Source organism: Hylobates moloch, unplaced genomic scaffold, assembly GCF_009828535.3.
Source record: "Hylobates moloch isolate HMO894 unplaced genomic scaffold, HMol_V3 SCAFFOLD_8, whole genome shotgun sequence".
In the NCBI taxonomy this organism is placed as follows: domain Eukaryota; kingdom Metazoa; phylum Chordata; class Mammalia; order Primates; family Hylobatidae; genus Hylobates; species Hylobates moloch.
In genome coordinates, this window is record NW_026652283.1 from 25,951,930 (window position 1) to 25,975,970 (window position 24,041).

Here is a 24,041-nt window from a genome sequence, read left to right on the forward strand (position 1 = left end):
CTAGCTGCCAGGAGAAGTTGGTGTTGGTAGAATTTGGGGTGGAGTTCCAAGTCAAAGCTAGGAATGAGACGTTTCAAGACTGGTTTTGATTAGGGATGTATCTTGGTGTGTTTTGAGGACAGCACAGTTTTCGCTACGTCTCCCTTACCTCTAGCTGCATAAAGTCCTAGTCCCCTGCTTAAGCCTGCAACAGTTTTCTCCTGTCATGCCCACTTCTGCTTGGGAACACACTTCCAAACCCCCTGCCCAGACTCTCACAATGGCCCTAAGTACTGCCCTGAGGACACATAAGGTGCTGGTTAAGACGCTAGAATTGAGTCCATGTAGGAAAATTATTACCTTTAGGCTGGTTGCAAAGTTTGATTTGGTGTCTTCTCTACTGTGCCTTTCCTTTACTTCCTTCTACTAGATTACCAAGGAATGGGTCTAGGGACCAGTGGGGGGGCCAGCAAACCAGTGTATTCTAGACACGTGGCCATAGGATGTAGGGCTGTCCGATCTTGTTTCTGGATTTACCTAACCGTTCCAGGAGGCAAAACGGCTTCCTCGGAACCCTCTCTCTGTCATTTACACTCTCCTCTCTGCAGCTAAGCCCTTCCTTAAGCAGAAAAGAGCAGAGTCTCTCGTCCAGCACCCTCCTCCCCAACCCAAGCCCTGTGCCCTCCGCTAACCCACCGTGCAATTATCTTCATTCACCCTTTACCTTTGCCCCGAGGGTCTACAACTGCAATCTTCGGAATGCTGGGACAAAGCTTACTATGAGCATGGAAGCTTGTTTTCAATAGGGTGGTTGCTAGGACTCAACTGGCCTTTTAGTGCTTTGCCGCTCGCGGGAGGGCTCGGCTGGGCGGTGTCCGCAGCGACTCCGCCCTTGGCCCGGGTCTCCTTCCCGCCGGGGAGCCCCGCGGCGCCCAGAGCAGCGGGCGGCTGGCTCCAGTCCGCATGCTCAGTAGCTGCGGCCGGCCGGGCTGCGGGGCGGCGTCCGCTGCGCGCCTACGGGCTGCGGTGGCGGCCGCCGCGGCACCCGCCAGGGCCCGCCAGTCCCCGCTTCCCCGCTCCAGAGCCGCCGCCTGGGCCGGGGCAGGGCGGGCCCGGGGCTCCTCCATGCTGCCAGCCGCGGGGCTGCGGAGCCGACCAAGTGGCTCCTGCGATGGCGGCGGAAGAGGAGGCTGCGGCGGGAGGTGAGGTTGCCGGTGGCTAGGCGGCGGCCCCAGGTGGGCGCGCGGCGTCTGACGCCCTGGGGGAGTCCCCGCGACGCCAGGTCTGCCCCCGCTGCCCCGAGGGAAGCGCTCGCGCCTGTCCCCTCGCGCCGGGCATCGCCTCCGAGGGGCGCTGGGACGAGGCCGCCCCGTGGGGCACAGGTGCGGCGCGGCGTCCGGCGCGTCCTCCTGGGGAGCGGGACGTGGGGAGGGGAGCTGGGGTCGCCGCCGGCCCTCAGGACGCCGTGTCTTGGTCCCGGGCCGGGCGCATTGGCTAAAGGGAGCCAGTGGGGGACCTTGCACCCGGCGCTGGGAGCATCCGCCTCCACCCACCGCTAGGCGCCCGCCTCGGCGTCGGCATGGCATGCACTGCTGCGGGGACTTCCTATATTTCTTCTTTTCTTTTGTGTAAACCAATTGTCAGCAGCCGTGGACGGAGCCCGGGTCCTGCGAACCCCTCCCCTCTGAGCTGATAATACTCGCGGCTTCCCGGCTTGAACCGCTGCCCCGCGGTGGAGCGCGCAGGTGGGCAGGTGCGCGTGGACGTGGGGCCACACTCCGGGACCGCAGCCCGCTCCGCGACAGCCCTCCGTAAGCGACAGGCGACTCGTGTCTTTCACCACTGCAGCTTCAGGAAAGCCGTCAGTGGAGTTAGCTTGTTCGATTATGTATTTCTGAGGTATTTTTGTGAATGGAGTTGGAAGTTTGCGGTGCTTTTTCCTTCTCGCTAGTATTCACTGGCAGTATTCTGTAGTTCCTTACAACGGGGCCTTTGGGACCACTGCTCACAGTTACGGAATGAATACAAAATAGCTGTTGTTTAAGACAAATGAGAGGCAGGAAAACAGAAATAACTAAAGGAAGACTGGCAGAGAAGTTCAGGGAAGCAGTTAAGTCTCCCCTTTCCTTTTGGAATAAGGTGATAGAGTTTTAGATTCTTCTCTGAAAGAAGGCAATGAGAGGAGGTGGCTTTCGAAATTCTAATATAATTGTGGGAATTTACATCATGGGGCGATTTCGGAAATTCGATCATTTGAATATTCGTAGTCTTAGGTAAACCCTTTGTTGAAAATAGAAGATGGCACATGTGGTGTTTATAAGCTGTGACACCCTTTCTGCTCCGTCTGGTGACTGAGCTCTGCCTTTACTGTCTGTGTCACCCAGGTTATTTGAAATCTCTTAGTCTAAGTTCCCCCATCTGTAAAATGGAGATAACTATGCAGTCTGCCTTATAGGATTGTTAGGAATAAACGAGATATGAGTGCAAATAAAATGCTTAGCCCAATACTTAGGAAATAGTAAGTGCTTCATAAAACATTAGCTTAATGTAGTTATTAATTTACAACTCCAATTTGCTTTGTGAAATTGGTGAGTCCTGTCTCGTCCATTAAGAAAGTGTTGTCCCTTGTGAGTTAAAATTGGCCAAACTGAAAGAAAGTGAAAATGCACCTACTAATTCCCCAGATAAGTCTTACGAACTTACAAGCTTTTAAAGTTTAATGCTGTTTACCTAACTGTTTTATATTAATAGTTTATTGCTCTTTGCATACCAAATGTAAAGCTGGGAATAAAAAAATTAAATTTTCCTAGTTAAGGGTAGCAGTGTTTCTGTGGGGGCTGGGAGAGCCTGCAGGTATGAGTACCTAAAATGTCACCGACATTTCACAGGGGTGCTTCTGTTAGTCTCACAACAGCCTTGTGAGGTAGATGTTATCTCCATTTCACAGATGAGAGAACCGAGGCTGGCCCACAGTTATACAGCCAGGACATGACAGAACTAGAGTTAAAATCCATGGCTGTCGCCCATGCTGCTTTCTTTTCTTTCCCATCTGACTTGGTGGTGCTAATGAGCAAGTGTGCTCACTTCCAGACACCTGCTTATCTAAAGAGTGGTAAAAAAACTCTCAACGGAAAGCTCTAGGAGGAAAAAAATGTATATATATTTTTACTATTTCTCCCTACTCCCAGAGGGAAAACAAAAACAGGCCTCTGGGCCAATTGGTGGCCATCTACAAAACTAGCCCTAAGGGTTTTTTTTTGTTTTTTTAACAGTGTAAGCCAAACTATGGGTTTCCCCACCCCATCAGTTTTAGATGGTAAACACCGAAATTGAGCATGCTGCCAAGTGACTGGGTGTCCTCCTAATAAATGATTCCAGAATCCTTGGAGTTAGGAAGAGGGCAGTCCTGGGGAGCAGCACATTTCCAAGACTGACTGCCAGAGATGGTCTGGGGTCGAGGCCTCTGTGGGCCAGCTTTCTCACCTTCTGTTTTCTTACCAGCTCATGTTTTCACCTGCGACAGTGTAAGATCCGATTCTTTTACGTGTAGTTCTGTAATTACAGTGGTTTAAATTCATTTTGTGAGTCAGAAATCAAACGTCATGTCCCAATCAATTTTGTATAAGCCCCTGTTCCTGGCATGGATCCTTGGGCAAAATTTCAGCCAGAAATGCATTACTCAAGATAAACCAGGATGGGCTAATTACTTTTCACATATTTAAGGGGGAGGAAAATAGAGAAGGAAAGAGAGAAAGAGTGAGAGGAGGGAGAAGGAAAGAGGGGAGGTGTGAAGTAAAGAGAGGAGGAGAGGGGAAAGGAGGAGGAAGGAGAGAGTGAAGGAAGGAGAAGGGGAGGAGGGGAGGGACTGCCACTCCATCAAAGTTTGACTTCAGGAAAAACAAAAACTAACGTTTAAAATATATAGGGAAAGCCAAAATATCAGTAGGATAATACAATGATTTCAGTTTACTTTGTCCTTGTGAAATGACTCCCTAGTTCTAAAAATCATGATGTTCTGTGCTGTGAACATTGAGGTAGCATCCTTTTGAAGTCTCCCTTTGTGTCATGTTCAGGAAATCATAAATGAGCAAATAACAATTCATTCTAGTAGCCCTAGTCTCAGTTGTCTCATTTCATTGAAGACCTCCACTTCTCTGCCCTGACAACTGAGTTACTCGGGTGCTTGGGATCTGGGTCACTAGTCAGCATCATCATGGTCACAAGCATTATCAGGGGCCTCAGAGTGTGCCATGTGCCCTACAGAAGGTAAGGGCACCTGAGACCTCTGCCTGTTCTGTGAGACAGTGATTTCCTGCCCTGGATTTTGCAAGTTTACTACCTGTAGTGGCTCCCCTGGTTCTCAGCATCCCAGCCCTCTGTAGCCCCTGCCTTGCCCAGTGCCTCACCCCTTCCCAGTGGCAGGAGCCAGTGGGAGCTAAGAGCCTTCAGTGTAAGCCCTTATTGGAGCTGGGACTGCAGGTGAGATATGTTCTCTGTAGTAGGGTGTAGTATTTCTAGATATTTACTGATAATTTATGCAATACTTGGCTATGCATGCCCTGCCCCACCCTGTTTCCTTCTGTTACTCAGGTGCTGTCACACTTACTGGTCCCTGACACATACTATTTATATTGTATCACACTAGGCTATAATATCCCATTTACCCACCCAATTTTTTAACTTAAAATATTTTTAAACCTGGCCGGGCGTGGTGGCTCACGCCTGTAATCCCAGCACTTTGGGAGGCTATGGCAGGTGGATCACTTGAGTTCAGGAGTTCGAGACCAGCCTGGCCAACATGGTGAAACCCTGTCTCTACTAAAAAATACAAAAATTAGTCCGGTGTTGGTGGTGCGTGCCTGTAATCCCAGCTACTCAGGAGGCTGAGGTGGGAGAATCACTTGAACCTGGGAGGCAGAGGTTGTAGTGAGTCAAGATCGTGCTGCTGCACTCCAGCCTGGGTGACAGAGTGAGACTGTCTCAAAAAAAAAAAAAAAAAAAGAGTATTTTAAACTTCTTTCAAACTTCTTAAAATCAGTTCAGTTATACAGTGTTAACATTCTCACCTGAAAATACTTAAATGGTTGGCATGATAGGAAATTTGACATTTATGTAGCTAAATTATTTGTATTTCATTTCTCTAGTCTTTAATCTTGTGGTTTAAATCTCTAGATGGTACCATTACAGCGAGATTAAAAACAAAGAAGTCTAAAGGAAAAGGAAATGTAAAGAGAATCATTCTTCCACTCTATGCTTTGCATTAAACGATATTTAGAATTGAAGGTTAAGACTATTGTGATAAAACAGTAACTTCCAAGACATTCAAAATGTTGTACTTACAACATTTCATACATTTTTAAGTAGATTAGAAATGTACTTTGTCATATTTTTCAAGCATATCACAGGGAAAGTAGAGAATCATCTACTACTCTTCTGGACCAAAGTGCCTCCACCTTTGCCCCTCTGGTATGTCCTATACTCAGTTATGTGAAGGGACCTGCCTTTCCCCAATATAATGTACACTTTCCCACCTCCAGGCCTTTCCTCAGGCTGTTGGCTGTTCCTAGAATACCCCTGCCCTCCCTCTAGATGGGCCTGGAGAATCTTAACCAATCAAGCTTGAAGGCTGAGCGCACATGTCACTTTTTTTGTATGTGTGGAGGAGGAGAACTGGTGTGGGGAAATCAGTATAAGCTTTGGAACAAGGAGGAGAACTGGTGTGGGGAAATCAGTATAAGCTTTGGAACTGGGAGGAGAACTGGTGTGGGAATCAGTATAAGCTTTGGAACGGGGAGGAGAACTGGTGTGGGGAAATCAGTATAAGCTTTGGAACGAGGCCACTGGGCTTGTGATTTCTGGTTTCATGACTTGTCAGCTGTGTAAACTTGGTCAAATTTTAAAACTTCTCTGAGCCCCAATTTCCTTATCTGTAAAATAGGGGTAAAAATACCTAACTTGGAAGGTTGTTTTGGGAATTAAATGAGATAATGATTACAAACTGTTTAATGAACTCTGACCTTCAACAAATGATTTTCCCCTTTTCCTCATGCAACCTTCCCAGAACCTCCTTGTCACCCAAATTGAAATTATTCCCCCTCCTATTTTCACACTGTAGTTTTTTTGTGCCTGTGATAACACTTGTGCCTGTTTGCCACAAGTTATTTGGTTTCTTAGCTCCACCCTTAAGTTGCACATTCCCAGGAGGCCAGAATTGGTTCTTACTCAGCTTTATAATCTCCAATTTCTTGCATCTATTAAGTGCTTAATAAAGGCTTGCAGATTTTGAATGAAGAATAGTTTGCTTAAGGTGTGGAAAGGGTTAGTTCATTCTTAAAGGACCCATTAAATTTGCACTATTTACTAGGCAAACAGAGAAGCAGAAGTGGATAAAGCAGGAGAAGGGGTTAAAGAGCTTACAAAATGTATTAGACTGGGTAAGAAATGCAGCCAAAATATTTGTAATATAAGGTAGGAACATGGTACAATATATGGGCTAACTGTTAGGAGTTAGCCTCCTTCCCCACAGCTGGGAGAAATTATATCTAGTTCATGAAAGAGGGAACCACAGAAGGCTTTCAGAGAAGGGGCTAATTTTAGTATCGATGGAAAAGACAACTCTTGGAGAGGCAGCCAAAAAAAAAAAAAAAAAAAAGGTTTGGGAGGGGGTCTTCAGGGAACAGAGTAGGCATGGAAATGGAAAATCACCAGTGACATGCATAGAAGAACTGATGTTAGTATCCTTTGGCTTTGGATAGGAAAACTGAAAAAGAAAGAACTGGCCCACCAAAAGGTTTCATCATTTTCTATTGGGCTTCCCCTCCGAGGTCTGTGATGAGGCGTGGACAGTGAACACAGGCAGCCTGTCTCACACGTAGGTGATTTTCCTACTCTAGAAAAGGAAAGATACATGCATCTTCTTTTTGGTTCCTGGCAGGCAACAGAACTTTTCAATCACCTTGAAAGGCAAATTATGGCATATTTCTGATCAGTAAGAAAGCCGGAAAGCTCACCGATTCCTGGTTCCTGCCAGGTGGTTGACTCTTAGGTCTTAGTCTTCACTCCAAGTTATCTGGGCCCCTTCTCTCCTTCATCCTCTTTTCTTTCCTGAAAAGGGAACTACTACTATCTTGTTTTTTTTTTAACTTTTAAGTTCAAGGGTACATGTGCAGGTTTGTTATATGGGTAAACTCGTGTCACTGGGGTTTGTTGTACAGGTTATTTCATCATCCAAGTATTAAGCCTAGTACCCATTAGTTATTTTTTCTGATCCTCTCCCTCCTCCAACCTTCCACCTTCCAATAGGCCTCAGTGTGTGTTGGTTCCCTCTGTTGCCCATGTGTTCTCATCATTTAGCTCCCGCTTATAAGTGAGAAATGTGGTATTTGGTTTTCTGGTCCTGTGTTAGTTTGCTAAGGATAATGGCCTCCAGTTCCATCCATGTTCCTGCAAAGGACATGATCTCATTCTTTTTTATGGCTGCATAATATTCCATGGTGTATATTTACCACATTTTCTTTTTCTAGTCTACCGTTTATGGGAACCTAGGTTGATTCCATGTCTTTGCTGTTGTGAATAGTGCTGCAATGAAATATGCATGCATCTTTATAATAGAACAATTTATATTCCTTTGGATATATACACAGTAATCAGATTGCTGAATTGAATAGTAGTTCTGTTTTTAGCTCTTTGAGGAATCGCCACACTGCTTTCCACAATGGTTGAACTAATTTACACTCCCACCAACAGTGTATTAGCATTCTCTTTTCTCTGCGGTCTCACCAGTATCTGTTACTTTTCGACCTTTTTTTTTTTTTTTGAGACGGAGTCTCGCTGTGTCACCCAGGCTGGAGTGCACTGGTGCGATCTCAGCTCACTGCAAGCTCTGCCTCCCGGGTTCACGCCATTCTCCTGCCTCAGCCTCCCCAGCAGCTGGAACTACAGGTGCATGCCGCCATAATAGCCATTCTGACTGGTATGAGGTGGTAATCTGATTGTGGTTTTGATTTGCACTTCTCTAATAATCAGTGATGTTGAGCTTTTTTTTTTTTAATATGCTTGTTGGCCACATGTATGTCTTTTGAAAAGTGTCTTTTCATGTCCTTTGCCCATGTTTTAATGGAGTTGTTTGTTTTTTCCTTGTAAATTTAAGTTTCTGATAGATGCTGGATATTAGATCTTTGTCAGATGTGTAATTTGCAGAAAGTTTTCTCCCATTCTGTAGGTTGTCTGTTCACTCTGTTGATAGTTTCCTTTGCTGTGCAGAAGCTCTTTGGTTTAATTAGATCCCATTTGTCAATTTTTGCTTTTGGCACAATTGCTTTTGGTGGCTTGCATAATGAAATCTTTGCCTCTTCCTATGTCCAGAATGGTATTTCCTAGGCTATCTTTTGGGTTTTTATGGTTTTGGATTTTACATTTAAGTCTTGAATCCATCTTGAGTTGGCTTTTGTACATGGCGTAAGGAAGGGGTTCAGTTTCAGTCTTTTGCATATGGCTGGCCAGTTATCCCAGCACCATTTATTGAATAGGGAGTCCTTTCCTGGTTGCTTGTTTTTGTCAGCTTTGTCGAAGATCACATGGCTGTAGGTGTGTGGCCTTATTTCTGAGCTCTCTATTCTGTTCCAATAGTCTGTGTCTGTTTTTGTACCCCTCCCATGCTTTTTGGTTACTGTTGCTTTGTAGTATAGTTTGAAGTTAGGCAATGGTGGTACTTCCAGCTTTGTTCTTTTTGCTTAGGATTGCCTTGGCTATTCGGGCTTTTTTTTGGTTCCATATGCATTTTAAAATAGTTTCTTCTGGTTCCGTGAAGAATGTCGTTGGTAGTTTGATAGGAATAGTATTGAAACTATAAACTGCTTTGGGTAATATATAGTCCATCTTAACAGTATTGATTCTTCCTATCCATGAGCATGGAATGTTTTTCCATTTGCTTGTGTCATCTCTGATTTCTTTGAGCAGTGTTTTGTCATTCTCATTGTAGAGATCTTTCCCCTCCCTGTTAACTGTATTCCTATATATTTTATTCTTTTTGTGGTGGTTATAAGTGGGACCGCATTCCTGATTTGGCTCTCAGCTTGACTGTTGTTTGTGTATTGGAATGCTAGTGATTTTTGCACATTGATTTTGTATCCTGAGACTTTGCTGAAATTATGTATCGGCTTAAGGTGCTTTTGGCCTAAGACTCTAGGGTTTTCTAGATATAGAATCATGTCATCTGCAAAAAGGGATAGTTTGACTTCCTTTCTTCTTACTTGAATGCCCTTATTTCTTCCTCTTGACTGACTGCTCTGGCGAGGACTTCTAATACTATGTTGAATAGGAGTGGTAAGAGAGGACATCCTTGTCTTGTGCCAGTTTTCAAGGGGAATGCTGCCAGTTTTGCTCATTCAGTATGATGGTATGATGTTGGCTGTGGGTTTGTTGTAGATGGCTCTTATTATTTTGAGGTATGTTCCTTTAATACCTATTTTGTTGAGGGTTTTTAACATCAAAAGGTGTTGAATTTTATCAAAAACCTTTTCTGCATCTGTTGAGATAATCACGTGGTTTTTGTCTCTAGTTCTGTTTATACAATGAGTCATATTTATTGATTTGCGTATGTTGAACCAAACTTGCTCCCCATAGATAAAGCCTATTTGATCATGGTGGATAAGCTTTTTGACGTGCTGCTGGATTTGGTTAGGGCAGCTACTTATCTCTTTAAATATACTTCACATTCTTCTGAAAAGCATAAGTACTATTTCATTTATTTCTGTGACAGCCTATTGGGAAGCAGGTATCTGCACTTTGTACATTTATTCAGCATAATGACCTATGTTGTTCTACCATCCCCATCACTCTGTGCCCTTGATGTGGGTATGTGCTCCAGATATGCTCGCAGAAAAGAACCTGGAGCACTTAAACAGACTTTTCCTGTGCAGTTCCATGGGACAAAGCTGAAGACCCTCAGCCTTGATTTCCAATACAAACACTTAATGAAGGTTTTTAAACAATAAGAAATCCAGTGCCCTGTGTCAGAACATACTCCTAATATGAAAAGAGCACTCATGGCAACAGCTAAGTGTGGTGACGTCAGGAGATGTTTTGTTTGTTTTTATTTATTTATTTTTTTATTTTTGAGACAGAATCTCACTCTGTCGCCCAGGCCAAAGTGCAGTGGTGTGATCTTGGCTCACTGCAACCTCCACCTCCTGGGTTCAAGCAATTCTCATGCCTCAGCCTCCTGAATATCTGGGACCACAGGTGTGCACCACCACAGCCAGCTAATTTTGTATTTTTTTAGTAGAGACGTGGTTCCATCATGATGGTCAGGCTGGTCTCGAACTCCTAGCCTCAAGTGATCTGCGCACCTTGGTCTCCCAAAGTACTGGGATTACAGGCATGAGCCACTGCACCCAGCCAATTGTTCTTATTTTAATTCAGTTACAATGCAGAGGAACTCTGGCTTAGAAGTTACTGGTAAACAAAAACTCTATATATCAAAATACATCATCTCTTTTATTTAGAAGCAGAGAATATAGGGAGAATATGTTATTGTGCCAATAGAGTACTTAAGCTATAAGTGTATTTTATAGAAGTGCAGATTTTAAGAGATAGATCAGTATACATCTGAACTGTAGATTGAATCTATACCATCCATACAGTAGATGGGATTGAAATTGATTGAATACTTGACAGAGTGCATTATCAATAGATGTTAAAAGGAATAGAAGATTATCAAGACTAATAATTGTTTTGTTAAAGATCTAGAGAAAAGTTTTGATGAAACAATGAACACAGTCTCCATCTCTGTCTTCTTTCCTTGAACACGTACCAGCTCCCTGGTTGGAGAATTAAATTTTCTCTTTGAGGTTACATGGCACCCAAAGATAGGCTGTGCTTACACTACCATGGAAGCAAACAATATTGCATTGAAGGTAGGCCATCTCTTCTATAACAAGTCACCGAGGCAACCACTCTGACCTAGAAGAGGGAGACTAAATCCAATTTTCCATGCATCATGGTGCTAGTGGCTTCTTTAGGACAATTCTCTTTTTCTTTAGTTTTCAACTTGAAATGCTAGCACTTTTGGCTTATCACTTCCTTTCAACAATAATCATAGCTACCTCTGGGGTATGTGGTCATAAGCAAAACAGCCTGATCTTAGAGGGATGTTGAATTCACACCTCAAAGTTTAGGAGGCATCCAGAGCAAATTATTTAGCAAAAGGTTTAGAAATAATTTTCTCTAGCTATTTCTCTAGGAAGCACATGGAAGCAAATTTAGATTATGATCACCATTGTTCGTAGGGCATGTTATGCCTAGATCGTATTAAAGCCATAAATATCACTTTCGGTTTTATTGCTTTTAAAGTCTATATCGGTTTAAACACTGTATTTAACATCTATACTGTATTTGTAAAACTTTAACATTTGCTTGTTGCAGTGTCCTGCTTCCCTTTTTAAAAAAAACGCTCTTTCCTTTTTTCTAGAATAATTGCCATTCAGTGAAAAGATATACAGATATATTTATGAACACTGATGCATTTTTTCCCCAAAGTTAAATGGAAGGTGTCTCATCTTGTGGCTTGAGTTGTCGGGAATCATGTATCTTTTATAGTCTTTGTGTAGAATTTGGCATATCCAACATGCCTGACTAATGTGAATCATGACAATGGCCTACATTGTGTCTACTATTTGCTCATAACCTGCAGGAATTATATTTTGTTGAGCTGTATTTTCCAGTATATAACAATGATCTCGGTGTAGACCATCCAAATCTAAATACATTTTTGTGCCTTTGGAAAAACCTGCTGATGTTGAAAATGTTAAACCCTGCATTCTTCTTTCGTATCAGTCAGGCCTAGAACAAGTTAGGGGACTTTTGTGTGTTGATATAGAACTGAAATGCTGATGAACTGTGGTTTCCTGCTTTTGCCCATCCCTGGATTAGGTATAATGCCTATGAAATGCTGGCCTTTTCTGGAATGGTCATAGTCAGGGAAGCATTCTTCAGTGCTTATATCACTCTGATTACATTCTGCATCACAGATGAGTGGTTTCCCTTGACTCCAGTTTCCTTATAGTCATGATGAGTGTTTCTCCTCCCTCTTTGCCCTGTTTCAAAAGCTCAGCTTCTATAATTCTCTTTTTGGTTCTGTTAAACAGTTAAAATTCTTAATCTTTATTGAGTATTTACTATGTGCTAGGTGTTCTAAATGCTTTGCATGGTATAATTCATTAGATCCCGAGCAACTTATGAGGTGAGTACTATTGTTAATCCATGTTTCAGATGAGGAAACTGAGGCATAGAGAATTTAAGTACATTGCCTAAGATTAAGGTGTCAGAACTAGGGCTTGAACCCAGGCAGAGTGGCCTTCAGAGCTTTTAACCTTGCCCTAGATTGCATTCCTTTAGTGTCTGCAAGGCATTTGGATGTGGTTCCATTTCTATGGAGTGCTGATGTCTAAAACTGATCTTCTGGGAGGGAGGGTGGAATACTGGCCTACTTTGAGAGCATCTGAGGTCTTTCACCTAGTGATTGTGTGATGTTTGGCATGTGTATTAGTCAAGGTTCAACCAGAGGAGCAGAACCAATAGGAGATATATATTAAGAGATTAATTGCAAGGGATTGGTTTATGCAACTGTGGGGCTGGTTAGGCAAGGCCGAAACCCACAGAGCAGGTTGTCAGTAAAGGCAGGCTGAACTCCAGCACAGGCGGACCCTGCTGTTCACTGGTGGAGTTTCTTTCTCCTCAAGGAAGACTCCGCTCTGCTTTTAAGACCATTCAACTGATTAAATCAGGCCTACCCAGATTATGTAGGATAATCTCCCTCACTTGAGGTCAACTGATCATGGGCTTTAATCACATCTACAAAATATCTTCACAACAACACCTAGACAACTGTTTGACAGAATAACTGAGGATTGTAGTGTAGCAAAAATGACATAGCGAAGTTGCTTTATTTCTCTGAGCCTTGGTTTTCTCACATGCTAAATGGGGATAGTAAACACCATAGACCTGTGAGGATTGTATAAAATATGTAAAGCATATGGTGCCTGGCGTGTCAGGATTCAGTAAAAGATGATATTATTTGCAGCAGTGGTGGGGATGTCAGCAGCTGCAGCCGTGGTCCCACCTACAGTGGTGACGTCGTCCTCATTTTCATCACTCTCTTGGTCATTCCTGTTCATGGCAGTGGATGGCTTCCTAACTAGTATTTCTGCCTCAAACTCTTTTAATCCATCCCCATTTTTTTTCTCAAGGCTATCATGAAAGTCTTAAAATGTAGCCCACTACTCTCCAGCTTTGAAAAATGTCTTTTTGAAATCCAGGTACACTATGTTTATAGATTTCCTCAATTGACGCAAACTGCAACTGCTTCCCTCCAAAAATGCCCCCTGCTCACTTGCTAAAAGGTGGTGCTGGGGAGGGCTGCATTCTGCAGTGGCATTGAAATTCATTCTAGGTGTCTTTCGTTCCTTTTCAGTTTCTGCAGTAATTGAGGATGGGACATGCATGAGAACTGTTTTAAGTTCTGTTGTTTTTCTTTTATTTAAACTGAGATGTAAAACATAGCTGGGCATATTATTTCACCACTCGGAGCCTAAGTTTTCTCAGCTTTAAGATGAGTAAATTGGACAAGATAATTTCTTTTTTTGTTTGTTTGTTTATTTTATTGAGACAGGGTTTACTCTGTTGCCCAGGCTAGAGTGCGATGGTATGATCACGGTTCACTGCAGCCTCCTCGCCTTGGGCTCAAGTGATTCTCCTGTGTTATCCTCTGCCTCTGGAGTAGCTGGTGTCACAGACGCATGCCACCATGCCCAGCTAATTTTTGTACTTTTTCTTTCTTTTTTTTTTTTTTTGGTAGAAACTGGATTTTGTCATGTTGCCCAGGCGGGTCTCCAACTCCTGGCCTCAAGCTATCTGCCCATCTGGGCTTTCCAAAAGTGCTGGGATTATAGGCATGAGCCACCACATCTGGCTGATAATTTGTTTTGTTCTTTTTCCCTTCTATTAATCTTTTTTTGCAAAGTAAGAAAACCAGGTATGTTTTTAGGATTTTCTCCAAATGTTTTTTATTAATTTTTATCTTTAAGAGCAAGACTAGTTTATTTTTCCATATTGAAGCAAATATTTAAAAGGGAATAATTATAGTTGAATCAAATAATAGATTAAAAAATTAGCCAAAAAACCTTTCACTTTTCTGTTCCATCAGACGAGAGACAATGTGTGAACAAATGAGTGAACTTGGGAACCATTTTAGTCTACTGGACTTGGTAACTGTTTTTGTCCTTATTCTGAACTGCTTGTCCGAATCCAACTCATACTAATCTCCCTGCCATGTTTCTGATCTTTCTGTCTTATAAACTTTGATTTACCTTCCTACTTATTCCCACTTTATCTTATCTCATGAATGTGTTGATTAAACCTTCGTTTTTTGTTTGTTTGTTTGTTTTGAGCGGAGTCTCACTCTGTCGCCTGGAGTGCAGTGGCACGATCTCAGCTCACTGCAACCTCTGCCTCCCAGGTTCAAGCGATTCTCCTGTGTCAGCCTCCTGAGTAGCTGGGACTACAGGTGCGCATGCCACCATGCCCGGCTAATTTTTGTATTTTTAGTAGAGATGGGGTTTCACCATGTTGGCCAGGCTGGTCTCGAACTCCTGACCTCAGGTGATCCACCCACCTTGGCCTCCCAAAGTGCTAGGATTACAGGCATGAGCCACCATGCCCGGCCCAAACCTTTGTTTTTAAAGTGTTACTCCCACCCTTTGCCATGATTCTCACTTTTCCTATGTGGCTGTTGTCCACCAATGCTGGAGAAGGCATTCTCTTCCCATAGTCTGCTGTCAGACCGTGGCTCCCAGTTGATGTCACGGTTTTTGAAGATATACTTTAAGACTCTTAAAATTCAAAACCATAGGTGTGTAGTTGAGATGGTTTGGGTGTTTGCCCCCTCCAAACCTCATGTCAAAGTTTGATCTCCAGTGTTGGAGGTGGGGCCTAATGGGAGGTATTTGGGTCTTGGGGTGGATCCTTCATGAATAGGTTAACGTCCTTCCTTGAGGGTAAATGAGTTCCCACTCTGTTTAATTGTTTGTTAAAGCTGGTTGTTAAAAGGAACCTGGTGCACCCTGCCCTCTTGCTTTCACTCTCCCCATGTGATCTCCGCACACTCTGGCTCCCCTTTACCTTACACCTTGAGTGGAGGCAGCCTGAGGCCCTCACCAGAAGCAGATATCCCATCTTGAACTTTCCCACTATTAGAATCATGAGCCAAATAAACCCTTTTTATTGATAAATTACCTAGTCTCAGATATTCTGTTATAGCAACACTAAGTGGACTAAGAGTAGCTTAGTACAGTAGTCAAGCACGAGATAAACCCAACATCTTTGGCATTGAATGTCACACAGGGAAGTGATACGGCTATTTTATGTACATAAAAACTTCAAGATTACACGCTGCATTTTCTTCACTAATATGCATAAATGATCTTATTTCTCAATAATTTTGGCCTTCTCCTTCATTTGCCCATACCACCAGAGGCATTCAAAGCCTTTGATTAATACCTGGTAGAACTTCAGGATACACAGGAGGATCTGTTAGATTTTTGAGTTCCATGAAGGATTAGTCTCTTTTGTCACCATCATATCTCCAGCCCTGAGCTCAGCATCTTGTTCACAGTAGGTTCTTGAGGAATATTTACTAATTGATCTGTAGGACATTGTAGGACCACAGCTGACAAGTACCACTCACCAGGTGGCCATCCATATAGGGGAATAGGCTAGCTTTTTTTAAAAAAAATTATATCCTTTCAACCAGGTTGTACTGCAAACTGGAAAACTGGTTTGAATATATTCTAAGGTTAAAACATAAACATTATTCTTGTGATGTGCACACCCGTGCAGTTGGTTTGTGTTTTATCCCGAGTGCCATGCCCTTAGGATCAGCTAGGAAGAATCAACCTTAGTATGTACTGTGCAAGAGATCCAGGACACCTGCCGATTTTAAGGCCATCTTTGGTACATAGTCCAGTATGAGCAATACAAGCAAATCCACATCTTAAACATGCTCTAAAATATAGGTACTGTTGCATTGAGCAATCCTGGGAGAGTCCCTGGCCCATCCTTACTGGTCTGACAGACATGTCATAATCAGGTAACCAGATTCCCTGTGGCTCATTTTAAATGGTGAGGCTAGCACAGCATAATCCCTGGGGCTCTCTGACACCTTGGCATTGTTTACGGTTTTACTCCCAGACTATTTACCCCAATCCAGATTAGTTCAGTCTTCCCACCTGCCAAGTGATTGCCTGAGTCCATTCTAACCATTCATATCTCTTCCCTCGTGTGGTGTCAACCTTTTACTTTCCCCTATAACTCTGCCTTGGGCTCTCACTTTGCCTATGTTGAATATGGCTGTAGTGAATAAATTCCCTGCTGTTCTCTCTTTTTCATTCAACATGATAGCCAGTCGCTTGGTTTGAAGATAGTGATGATCTTGTGGTCACTTTTGCACATGGCATACTTTGGGGAGGCTTAGGGAGGAGATAGATATAATCTGAATCCAGAAAGATATTGATAGGGTGATAGCAAAATTGATAGAGTGATACCAAAGAAGATTAAACTTAACAGAAAAAAAAGGTAACATTTTTTTTTTAATCTTAATTGACAACATAATAAAGCGGTGCAGATGCGGCTTAACTTACCTAAAGCCACTTTTTAGACTTCAAAAACCACTCCTCACTTTAAGATTATAAGACTTTTCACATATATATATATATGTATACATATATACATATATATATATTTCTTATACTTTTATGGTTTTATTTCTTTACATTTAGCTCATTTATCCATCACAAATTCATGACAGTAAATAGGAAGAAATAGCGATTTAACTTTTTCTGAATAGTTATAGAATTGATTTAATACAAATTATTGCATAATCCATCATTTCCTCAGTTATTGAGTGTGGGCAGTGTGTCAGGGATTGTGTTAAGCTAGGAATAAAAACACATGGTTCCTGCCCTCAAGGAGCTGTGCCTGGTGAGGAAAACCAATTAGTAAAAAGAGAATTAAGTGAAGCGGGATGAGCTCAATGATGGCATCCATTACAAAGTGCTGCTATATAATGTCTGAGGGGCCCCAGTAGGGTGGCAGATTTTGACGTTGGGGAACAGTGGGTAGAGAGGGCTTCTTGTGGGAGATAACATCTGACTTTGTTTTGACAGGTAAGTATAAACTGAGTAAACCTGGTTTGAGAACAGGGAATTCCAGGCAAGGAGAAGCAGAGTCATGGGGGAACCTGATATGACTGGGCAGCATCATGCAGTGCACTGAGGCCATTGCCTGGGTTAGGAGTGAGAGTAGCATGGGATGAGGCTGATGGGGATGCCTCGCATTTCATATTTCATGTCATCTTAAACTCAGTGGGGCCCACAGTTGGGTTTAAAGCAATAGAACAAAATAACCAAACCTGTTGTACGATAATTAAATCGTTAATAGTTTGCATATTGAATATTCTCAAGCATACTACTTTTAATTCACAGCAGTGATTACAATTTTGAATCATGTGCTTGTGTCATTGATGGTTTCATATTGGCTTCAGAAGAGGAAGGAAAAATTTATATTTCAGTAATTATATGAGGAGTTTCGTGTGGAAATCTGAATTATCTGGCATTATAGTTCTGATTTAATCTTGCTTCATAGCAGTTCTTCCCTTTAATTTGACTCAGACCTCAGTCAGCTTTAATATTTACACCCTTCAGTCTGACCATTTATATGAGGATGGAAATGCACACTAGTGTCTGTTTGGATCTCATACCTGGCCATAAGCTCACTATACTCAACTCAGGCAAGTAATTAATGTACTACTGAATATCTGCCCAACATAAGTTCAGAGATTCCAAAATCCTTCAACATTTATCTCAGTGTTTTCTTATAAACACTCTATGAGGTAACTCTGGTCTTTATTATAACTTCTATATTACAGATGAGGAAATGACCACAGAGAGGGTAAATGTTACCTAAAGTCACATACAGTAAGTTAGGGGAACAGCTGGACAAAAATGCTCTTGCCGTGCCTGGTGCTGCCTTCTTGCCATTCAGTCCATGGTCAGCAGAGGTGGCGAGCTCCTCATGTTGGGTGTGGGACAGTGTTTTCATTGTGGCAGGGGCTTGCACCTGAGCTTGAGCTAGGCCTCCTGACCAGTGGATATTTTATGAAGTTCACATAGTTAGGAAGTTCTTCCTTTAGAAGAGTCCTCAGAAATTGGTATAGGTTGTCAAAGTCTATTTAGTCACCCCTTTGAAAAAGCAGGTGTCTTTAGCAGACTATGAGGCTGTTCCTTGCCTCCAACAACAACCCGTTATAGACTCTTTGATGCCATAGTTTTTTTCTAAAGCATTAAACACAGCACTAACTAATGCTTTCAATCAGTTATCGGGTATGGAATGTAGGTGATCAAAGCCATGTGGCTGCCACTTTCGAAAATGAGTATAGTTATCCCTCGCCCACAAAGGGAATCGTCTGTAGGCAGGTGATGCTTGTGGAAGGCTTTTTCTTAAGTCCCCTAAATACTTTTGCCAGGAGATCTCTCTTCCACAGTACAGGACAAGGGTCAGCCTGGGATCTTGCATTTGATTAGAAACTCCCTGTCCCGACTGTTTGAAAAAACATGAAGATGTTCCACAGAAGTGGCTCAACATGGTCTCGTATCTTTAGCAACACAAAGTTCATAGCATCAGCTGTCCATAGTTGTTCTTTGGTTTAGAAAACAAGAAGGGCTGTGTACATGGCTCTTGGAATAGTGATATAAATTTATCCTTTCAAAGAAATGCCCAAGGTTGTGAATAACACAAGAAAATTTTTAGTGTATTTCTTTTTTCTTTTTTCTTTTTTTTTTCAGAGACAGGGTCTTGCTCTGTTGCCCAGGCTGAAGTGCAGTGGCTCAGTCTCAGCTCACTGCAACCTCCTCCTCCCAGGTTCAAGTGATTCTCTTGCCTCAGCCTCCTGTGTTGCTGGGATTACAGGCGCCCATCACCACGCCTGGCTAATTTTTGTATTTTTGGTAGAGACAGGATTTCACTGTGTTGGCCAGGCTGGTCTCGAACTCCTTGTGTCCGGAATTGGTGGGTTCTTGGTCTCACTGACTTCAAGAATGAAGCCGCGGACCCTCGCGGGGAGTGTTATAGCTCTTAAGGTGGCGCGTCTGGAGTTTGTTCCTTCTGATGTTCGGATGTGTTCGGAGTTTCTTCCTTCTGGTGGGTTCGTGGTCTCGCTGGCTCAGGAGTGAAGCTGCAGACCTTCGCGGTCAGCGTTACAGCTCTTAAGGCGGCGCGTCTGGAGTTGTTCGTCCCTCCTGGTGGGCTCGTGGTCTCGCTGGCTTCAGGATGAAGCTGCAGACCTTTGTGGTGAGTGTTACAGCTCATAAAAGCAGTGTGGACCCAAAGAGTGAGCAGTAGCAAGATTTATTGCAAAGAGTGAAAGAACAAAGCTTCCACAGTGTGGAAGGGGACCCGAGCGGGTTGCCACTGCTGGCTTGGCAGCCTGCTGTTATTCTCTTATCTGGCCCCACCCACATCCTGCTGATTGGTAGAGCCGAGTGGTCTGTTTTGACAGGGCGCTGATTGGTGCATTTACAATCCCTGAGCTAGACACAAAGGTTCTCCAAGGCCCCACCAGAGTAGCTAGATACAGAGTGTCCATTGGTGCATTCACAAACCTTGAACTAGACACAGGGTGCTGATTGGTGTGTTTGCAAACCTTGAGCTAGATACAGAGTGCCAATTGGTGTATTTACAATCCCTGAGTTAGACATAAAGGTTCTCCATGTCCCCACCAGACTCAGGAGCCCAGCTGGCTTCACCCAGTGGATCCCGCACAGGGGCTGCAGGTGGAGCTGCCTGCCAGTCCCAGTGCCATGCGCCTGCACTTCTCAGCCCTTGGGTGGTCGATGGGACTGGGCGCCATGTAGCAGGGGGCGGTGCTCATAGGGGAGGCTTGGGCCGCACAGGAGCCCACGAAGGGGGTAGGAGGCTCAAACATGGCGGGCTGCAGGTCCCGAGTCCTGCCCCGTGGGAAGGCAGCTAAGGCCTGGCGAGAAATCGAGTGCAGCGCCGGTGGGCTGGCACTGCTGGGGGACCCAGTACACCCTCCGCAGCTGCTGGCCCGGGTGCTAAGCCCCTCATTGCCCGGGGCCAGCACACCGGCCGGCTGCTCTGAGTGCAGGGCCCGCCAAGCCCATGCCCACCCGGAACTCCAGTTGGCCCGCAAGCGCCGTGCGCAGCCCTGGTTCCCGGTTCCCGCTCCCCGCTCGCGCCTCTCCCTCCACACCTCCCTGCAAGCTGAGGGAGCCGGCTCCAGCCTTGGCCAGCCCAGAAAGGGGCTTCCACAGTGCAGCGGTGGGCTGAAGGGCTCCTCAAGTGCCACCAAAGTGGGAGCCCAGGCAGAGGAGGCGCCAAGAGCGAGCGAGGGCTATGAGGACTGCCAGCACGCTGTCACCTCTCATCCTGACCTAAGGCGATCCACTTGCCTCAGCTTCCCAAAGTGCTAGGATTACAGGCATGAGCCACCAAGCCTAGCCCCCACCCCCCCCTTTTTTTTTTGAGACAGGGTCTTGCTCTGTCACCCAGGCTGAAGTGCAGTGGCATGCACATGGCTCACTTCAGCTTCATTCTCCTATGCTCAAGGGATCCTCCTGCCTCAGCCTCCCGAGTAGCTGGGACTACAGGTGTGTGCCACCACACCCCGCTAACTTTTTGTATTTTGTAGAGATGGAGTCTCACTATGTTGCCCAGAATGGTCTCAAACTCCTGGGCTCAAGCAATCTTCCTGCCCTGGCCTCCCAAAGTGCTCGGATTTCAGGCATGAGCCCCTGGCACCTGGCCTTATTTTTCTGAATTAAAAAAGTAATATGTGTTAGTTGTAGAAAAAGAAAAGGTAAATTAAGAAAAATATAAATGGCTTAATCATGTCTTTTATTTTCTGTATTCTGATCTTTGATATCTGGGGCTTGCTGACTTTGGATGGACTGTCCCTCCTAGGATTAGCCAATACCTAGAGATAGTAAACAATTTGACCTTGAATGCACTTTTCAAATATAAACCAGTCCAGAGCCCACTCTCCAACCATCTTTTTTGTTGAGCTCATACAGTCTCGGCTACTATCCACCTAACCTAATCACCCCAGGGCCAGATACCAGATCCCTACATAGGGACAGCCCCTGTTCTCCAGAGTCTGCTGAAATTATTCAAAGTACCCAATTCCAAGCTTGCTTAGCCTGCCTCACCTGTTCCTTCAGAAACCAGAATCAAGACTCTTGCCCTCAGTTCTCTGTCGTCCTCTGATTGACCCAGTGCTTCCCCTGTGGCGCCTGCAGTGGTGTGGCATGCCCACTCCGCTTGGGAACGGCAAGTAACAATCTATCTTTTCAATGGCCATAAATGTCTCCTGATTGGTTGACCCTACTTTATCTCAAATTTCTATTAATACATTATATTGTAAAACTAAAGCAGACAATATACCACACAAAATTTAATATCTTTAGGCCATTTGCTATTTTATAAATAATTTGAAAACATTGTATTTAAAGACAGCAGAGGACTCCATCATATGATTGCACCCTAATTTTTTAGCCGTTCCCTTGTTTGTCAAAGCTTTTAGATTGTTTTCAGGTTTATACTGCTGAAGTATTTTTATTAATTTCTTTGTACAAAAGTCTTTATGTATATCTTTAATAATTTTAGGGTAAGTTCAAAGAAATCGAATTGCTAAATCAAAGAACAGCATGTGTTTGTGCCCCTTGGCATAATTTTTCAAATTGCCTTCTGGAAACGTTATATACGACGAGCATCCCTAATTTGAAAATCCAAAATCCGAAGTGCCAAAAAATCCTAAGCTTTCTGAGTACTGGCATGACACCACAAGTGGAAAATTCCACACCTGTCCTCATGTGACAGGTCACGGTTAAAATGCAGTCAATCTCAACACTAGGCGTCGAAGGAACATAACTCAAAATAATAAGAGCCATCTATGACAGACCCGTAGCCAACATCATACCGAACAGGCAAATGCTGGAAGCTTTCACCCTGAGAACTGGAACAAGGCGAGGATGCCCACTCTCACCACTCCTATTCAACATAGTCCTGGGAGTTCTAGCCAGAGCAGTCAGGCAAGAGAAAGAAATAAAAGGCATCCCAATAGGAAAATAAGTCAAATTATCTCTCTTCACTGACAACATGATTCTCTATCTAGAAAACCCTGAAGACTCTGCTAAAAGGCTCCTAAGCTGATAAATAACTTCAGTAAAGTTTCAGGATACAAAATAAATGTACAAAAGTCAGTAGCATTTCCATACTGCTAAGCTGAGCACCAAATCAAGAGTGTAGTCTCATTCACAATAGCCATTAAAATAATACCTAGGAATACAGCTAACCAGGAGGTGAAACATCTGTACAAAGAGAATGACAAGACACTGCTCAAAGAAATCAGAGATGACACAAACAAATGGAAAAACATTCCATGCTCATGGATAGGAAGAATCAATATTGTTAAAATGACCATACTGCCCAAAGTGGTTTACAGGTGCAATGCTATTTCTATCAAGCTACCAATGTTATTTTTCACAGAATTAGAAAAAAACTATTCCAAAATTCATATGGAACCAAAAAAAGAACCTGAATAGCCAGAGCAATCCTAAGCAAAAAGAACAAAGCCAGAAAATCACTCTACCCGACTTCAAACTATACAAGCAGCAGTAACCAAAACAGCATGAGACTGGTGCAAAAACAGACATGTAGACCAATGGAACAGGTTAGAGAACCCAGAAGTAAAGCTGTACACCTACAACCATCTGATCTTCGACAAAGCTGACAGCTACAAACAATGGGGAAAGGAGTCCATATTCAATAAACTGTGCTAGGATAACTGGCTAGCCATAAGCAGAAGATTGAAAGTGGACCACTTCCTTTCGCCATATAAAAAATCAACTCAAGGTGGATTAAAGACTTAAATGTAAGACCTAAAACTATAGAAACCTTAGAAGAAAACCTAGAAAATACCATTCTTGATGTAGGCCTTGGCAAAGATTTCATAATGTAGTCTCCAAAAGCAATTGCAACAAAAACAAAAGTAGATAAGTGGGACCTAATTAAACTAAAGAGTTTCTACACAGCAAAAAGAAGTATCAAAAGAATAAACTGCCTACAGAATTGGAGAAAATATTTGAAAATGATGCATCTAAAAAAGGTCAAATATCCAGAATGTATAAAGAACTTAAACAAATCAACCAGAAACAAACAACCGTATTAAAAAAACGGGCAAAGGGCATAAACAGACACTTCTCCAAAGAAGACATACATGCAGCCAACAAACATGAAAAAATGCTCAAAGCATTAATCATTAGAGAAATGCAAATCAAAACCACAATGAAATCCCATCTCAAGAAAGCCAGAATGGCTATTATTAAAAAGTCAGGAAATAACAGATGTTGGCAAGGTTGTGGAGAAAAGGGAATGCTGATGGGAATGTAAATTAGTTCAGCCACTGTGGAAAGCAGTTTGGAGGTTTCTCAAAGAACCTGAAACAGAACTACCATCTGACCTAGCAATCCCATTACTAGGTGTATACCCAAAGGAATATAAATTTGTTCTACCAAAAAGACACATGCATTCATATGTTCATTGCAACACTATTCAAAATAGCAAATACAGGGAATCAACCTTGATGCTCATCAGTGGTGGACTGGACAAAGAAAATGTGGTACATACACACCAGGGAGTGCTACACAGCCATAAAAAAGAATGCAGTCATGCCCTTTGCAGCAACACGGATGGAGCAGGAGGTTATTATCCTAGGCAAATTAACACAGGAACAGAAAACCAAATACTGTATGTTCTCACTTATTAGTGGGAGCTGAACACTGAGTACACATGGACACAAAAAGGGGAACAATAGACATTGGGGCCTACTTGAAGGTAGAGGGTGGGAAGAAGGGTGAGGGTTAAAAAATTACCTATTGAGCACTGTGCTCCCTACCTGGGTAATGAAATCATTTGTCTGCCAAACCCCAGCA

The 24,041-nt window shown here is 43.4% G+C and overlaps 1 protein-coding gene across 3 annotated transcripts in view; it reads left to right on the forward strand.

Moving 5' to 3' along the window:
• The first annotated feature begins 913 nt into the window (after nt 1-913).
• Nucleotides 914-24,041, forward strand: part of BMAL2 (basic helix-loop-helix ARNT like 2) — an 89,792-nt gene continuing 66,664 nt past the window's right edge. For all 3 annotated transcript variants that reach the window (XM_032159897.2, XM_032159895.2, XM_032159896.2), the window contains exon 1: nt 914-1,181. In XM_032159897.2, the coding sequence (XP_032015788.1) occupies nt 1,151-1,181 (31 nt within the window). In that variant the 5' untranslated portion in view covers nt 914-1,150. The remainder of the gene's footprint in view (nt 1,182-24,041) is intronic.